Source organism: Aegilops tauschii, chromosome 7 (genome assembly GCF_002575655.3).
Source record: "Aegilops tauschii subsp. strangulata cultivar AL8/78 chromosome 7, Aet v6.0, whole genome shotgun sequence".
Classification (NCBI taxonomy): domain Eukaryota; kingdom Viridiplantae; phylum Streptophyta; class Magnoliopsida; order Poales; family Poaceae; genus Aegilops; species Aegilops tauschii.
This window is the reverse complement of record NC_053041.3, coordinates 495,922,748-495,927,855: the sequence shown is the minus strand read 5'-3', so window position 1 is coordinate 495,927,855 and position 5,108 is coordinate 495,922,748. Positions and strand designations below refer to the sequence as shown.

The 5,108-nt window shown below is 50.9% G+C and overlaps 1 protein-coding gene across 1 annotated transcript; it reads right to left on the bottom strand.

The window, feature by feature from the left end:
* Window positions 1-1,026: 1,026 nt before the first annotated feature.
* Window positions 1,027-3,794, bottom strand: LOC109733578 (protein NRT1/ PTR FAMILY 8.3). Its single transcript, XM_020292798.4, has 5 exons — window positions 3,515-3,794; window positions 3,276-3,378; window positions 2,953-3,170; window positions 2,320-2,840; window positions 1,027-2,166 (listed from the first exon to the last, which is right to left on the bottom strand). The coding sequence occupies exons 1-5, from the start codon at window positions 3,566-3,568 to the stop codon at window positions 1,311-1,313; spliced, it is 1,752 nt and encodes a 583-aa protein (XP_020148387.1). The 5' UTR covers window positions 3,569-3,794; the 3' UTR covers window positions 1,027-1,310.
* Between the last annotated feature and the right edge of the window lie 1,314 nt (window positions 3,795-5,108).

The following is a 5,108-nucleotide window of genomic DNA, read 5'->3' as shown; positions in this document are numbered from 1 at the left end:
GGGGTGTTGACAGTTAGAGTGCTAACTCAATTCTTGATGCTCACGGACTTGCTTCTCGAGATGCACCTACTCCCTGAGATTCTGGATCACATAATCTGGAAGTGGACGCCGACTGAGGTATATTCTACGAGCTCAGCTTACCAGGTGTTCTTTGCTGGCCTCGAGAGGTTCCCGTACGGTCGGGCCCTTTGGAAGACTTGAGCTGCCAAGTGCAAGCTTCACTTCTGGCTAGCCATGAAGCGTCGGATTTGGACGGCCGACAGACACCTTTGACACGGCCTCCAGCCCCACGTCATGTGCCCATTATGCGAGCAGGAAGCTGAGATTGCAGACCACCTGGCACTTGGCTGTGTGTTTGCCAGGGAGGTGTGGCACTCTACCCTCGCACGATGCGGCCTCGGTCAGTTGGTGCCCACCATGGATGCAACTCTCATGGAGTGGTGGGCAGCCAGTCCTGCAATGATCCCGAAGGAGCGAAGGAAGGGTTTCGATTCGCTTGCCCTCCTCATCGTCTGGATGCTATGGAAGGAGGGTAATAGTCGCGTCTTCCAGCGGTCAGCGGTCGTTGCTAGAGAGCTTTGTCGTCGCAACAGTGATGAGGTTGAGTTATGGAAACTTTCTGGTGTGAAGGGGTTGTCGGACTTCTGGGGATAGTACCTTCTAGCATGTAGGGCGTTGTTGGGTGCCCCATGGTGTTAATGGCTGCCCACCATATGCTACCGTGGGGATGGTTGTAACCGCGGCAAGCCGCCGGACTCTCTGTACTTCTATTTCTCTTCTTCTAACTAGTCAAAGTGTACGTGAAATGCACGTTAATTTGGAAGTATATTAAGTGCATACGGATATTAAGTAGGATATTATTTGCGTGCTATTATGTGATTAGCACTATACTTGGCATGAAATTAACTGCACGCTAAACGTGTTGAGCGCACGACATTGAAGCAGTCTAGGTCGTTGGATTGACATGATTTGATGAACGAGATTAATTGGATCTGCCCCTTTGGGTCTTTTTATATTGATATATAGATACATGGACGCGTAAAGCTTTTGCGCGTTCGAAAAAAACCCGGCTGAGAATAAGCGTTTTTCTTAGCTTATGTACATCATAAATTTAAATAAATCGCGAGCTTCTGTTAAACATGGCACAAAGCGTCACGGAACGCCACACTGATTATCTATCACTATGATGGAAGAGGCCAACTTTATTGTAATCATATAGAAAAGGATTTATACTTTAAACTCGTGTCAAGTGTTCACTCTTTAATGGCTACTCGCTCAAGATGCAGAGAGGTCCGGGGTCTTCCTCCTTTTCAAAAAGGAAGTGCCACTCTTTGGGGTGAAGAAGTTGTCTTCTCTCTACACCGCACGGAGTAGTGCACAAACTGCGCCAGGTTGAGTAAGCTGAGAGCAGCCACCATCCAGAAGAAATAGTCCAGATGCCCTTCGTTCAGGTTGTCCGGGATCCACCCAGGCGCCCCGCCACGCGTGGTGACCACCGCGACGACACCAAGCACAATCGTGTTGAAGTAAAACCCGGACGCGATCGAGAGCTGCGCGAACGCCGCACAGAGGCTCTTCATGGCGTGCGGGGCCTGGTCGTAGAAGAACTCCGTCATGCCGATGCCCGCGAAGACTCCCGCCGCGCCGTGCAGGACGTGCGACGGCGCCTGCCACAGGATGCTCATCGGCACCGGCACGTTCTGCCCGGCCAGGCCGCTGGCTCGCGCGACCGCCAGCCTCTTCGTCTCGAGCGCCGCCGAGTAGACCATGGTCAGCGCGGACAGCGCGAAGCCTATCCCGAGCCGCTGCGTCTGCGAGAAGCCCTTGCGGTTGCCGGTGCAGCGCCGGGCGAGCGGCACCAGCGTGGCCTCGTAGACGGGCACCCAGACGAGCACGCTGAAGACGCCGAAGACGGAGAGGGAGGCAGGTGGTATGGCGAACCCGCCGACACGGTTGTCCATGACCATCCCCTGCTCGATGAACGTCGACGACAGTTGGCCGGTGACGGCGTGGAAGATCACGAACGATGCCCAGACGGGGAACATCCGCAGCAGTATCTTGAGCTCTTGGACCTGTGTCACCGTGCATAGCTTCCACGAACTCGTCGGCGGCGCCACGCGTGTTTTGTCTGAGGGTGGCAGCATGATGGCAGCCTTGTCGAGGAATCTGAAGATTATAATCAGATAGTTGGCTCAATACAAATGAATTGTTTCCAAATGCACATTTAAACTACTGTTTATTTTGTTGCAATAATTGAAGTAAAGTACTCCCTACGATCCATATTAATGGTTGCTGATTTAGTATTGGAGGGAGTACTACCTGAATTGACTCGTATGCTGAATCGTGTGGCCTGATTCAGACGAACCGGTGAGCTCGTAGAAAAGGGAGACGTCATCGGGCAACTGCACACGCCACTTGCTGAGGGCCGCGACGACCACCTGGCAGAGGCTGGTGAACGGGCTCACTGTGGGTTCTCTAAACCTGTACACCCTCGAGCCACCAACAAACACTGCGAGGGCCAAGGCCAAGAGCGCCGTCGGGATCGCGAAACTGACCCCCCACCCGACATTGTCCTGCAGCCAGACAAGCACCGTGCTCGACAGGAGGGAGCTGAGGTTGATCATGAAGTAGTACCAGTTGAAGAAGGAGCCCTTCTTCGCCAGCTCCGCCGGGTTGGCGCTGTCGAACTGGTCGGCCCCGAAGGTCGACGTGCAGGGCTTGATGCCGCCGCCCCCGAGCGCGGCGAGGTAGAGCCCCGCGTAGACCATGGTGCGATGAACCTCGCCGCCGCTGGAGGAAGATGTTGGGGCTGATGCTGACACTGTGAGGACCAGCATCCCCTGACAGAATGAAGTGTTTATCACTATCAGAGTTGCAACTTGCAAGTATCATACTTACAATACAATCTGAAAACTAAGAGGTTTTTGATTGTTATCTTGTTGTACTACTTACAAGAATGTAGACTGGTAGTGAAGCAACCATTGTCCAGTATCTTCCTAGGTAAGTGTCGGCCAAGAAGGCTCCGATGAGCGGCGTGAGGAAGCTGGCGCCGACCCAGGCGGAGACATTTCTCGCGGCGGCGACTTTGCTTTCGTGGAGCACGGTGGTGAGATAGGTTACCAAGTTCCTTGAGACCGTGAAGAAGGCCACGCATTCGCAAAACTCAACACCTAGGATGCGTTCAAGTGGTGGATTAGCATAGTACTAGCATGTAAGAAGAGGACGAGATGGACAGGAGTAGTTTGCATGAATTGCTGTCTGAATTTTGATAGTACCTAAAATCATGTAGCATGCCCTCCAACGGCCTGTACTTCCTTTCAGAGCAGGGCGTTTGTTGATATCAACTGAGCCATCGCTGGTATATTCTGAACCTACATCCTGCAGCGCAGTACCAGAATATCTAAGTTGCAGAGAATCGAGAAGACCGAAATTACTCGTATTCTTCCTCCTAACTGAAGAGATTACTCTCATGATCATCTGCATGAGAGAAAAGAAGAGGAGGCGAGAGATTTACCTGAGGATTGGGTTGTACATTAAGCAGGGGCTTCTCCTCATCAAATGCTTCCATGGCTGTCTAGAAGATGGAGAAGGAGGGTTAGGCAAAGTGTTCAGCAGCTCACAGCAATTTGCAGGCAAGGCAAGCGCCTAAAAGCTAGTCTGTGTGATCTTTTCAAATCTCTGGTACAAGACTTTTAGGTGAGAGGGAGAGAGGTGGTACTGAGCAATGGAGAGAGAGAGAGAGAGAGAGAGCGCGCGCGCGCAACACGGATGACGGATGCTTCGAGGGGCGATATCGCTCGCCCAACCAAAGGGCCGGCTTGGATTCAAAAAAAAAAGGCTGGCTTTATTCCCCTGTGTACTCACTCTGTTTTTTCTTAGTCTGCATATAAAATTTGGCCAAAGTCAAACTTTGTAAAATTTGACTAACATCATCTTAAAAAATATCAGCATTCACAATATGAAATCAATATTATCAGATGCACCATGAAATGTATTTTTATACTATATAGTTTTAGTATTGTAAATACTCATATTTTTTATATAAATTTGATCAAACTTCGTGTAGTTTGACTCCGACCAAACTTTATATGCGGAGCCAAAAAGAACGGAGGGAGTACATACCAGGGCCCATGAAAAAATACTAGTTTTTAGATGTCAATCTTCTTAAAAAAACATTAGGGCATCTCCTAAAACTCATAAAACGACACATTGATGTCGGAGTTGACAATCCAACCATGCCCACATACATTTCAAACCGGATTAGAACAAAACCAGACAAATTTCATGTAAACATGCGGGAATTCACTTAAGTTCGGACATATTAATACATAAAACGAACGATATTTCGGTTCAACTAAAAATTAAAAAAAACAAGACTAACTTAGAGCGGACAGTGACCTTGTAGACGTGGCCGCTGTAAGGGCATATTTATCCCTAAGACATCTTGGTGATTGATGACAATGTTTTTGCGGACTAATCGTGTGCATTGAGTTTTTCAGAGATTCATACTTGGGCACGAGACGATTCCCTCCCCTCGGAGTTTGAAGCGAAGACGGTGTAGTACTTTCGAATTAGTTTGGTGGACTAGTTTCGTAGGGATCACCGTACTATCAAGAGGAGGTCCGCTTTGGAAAGGCTAGGGTGGAATCATCACGTACACTTTCTTTGCACACCCTCCGGGCCTTTCCGCTTCATTGATGAGCTCGTTCCCCTCTCTCAGTGTGCCCTCTCTGGTCCCAGCGGTAGTACCGCGGGCCGGAGCGGTAGTACCGCTTGGGTGCTACAAGCGGCAGTACCGCTCCACAGCGGTAGTACCGCTGTAGCTCCCAGCCATAGTACCGCTGCGGCTTCATGCTAGTACCGCCTCGATTCGAGGGGTCTTTTTCCGTGTCGGGTTTTACGGTACTTGCCGTGGCAGTGGGGGGGGGGGTAGTACCGCTCGTGTGCGGTAGTACCGCCCTGACCACCGCGGTAGTACCGCTCTGGGCCCAGCGGCAGTACCGCGGGAGGGAATGGTAGTACCGCTGGCCAAGCGGTAGTACCGCTCTCTGCGGGGCTGGAGTGGGGGGTAACGGTTGGATTGCTTCCCCCACTATAAAAGGGGGTCT

Excerpts from the sequence above, each read along its gene's own strand:
- LOC109733578 (XM_020292798.4), bottom strand. The coding sequence starts at position 3,568 with ATGGAAGCATTTGATGAGGAGAAGCCCCTGCTTAATGTACAACCCAAT. Across the intron at positions 3,379-3,514 it reads ATGTACAACCCAATCCTCAG|GATGTAGGTTCAGAATATAC; the intron begins GTAAATCTCTCG and ends ACTGCGCTGCAG. Across the intron at positions 2,167-2,319 it reads CAGCATACGAGTCAATTCAG|ATTCCTCGACAAGGCTGCCA; the intron begins GTAGTACTCCCT and ends TATAATCTTCAG.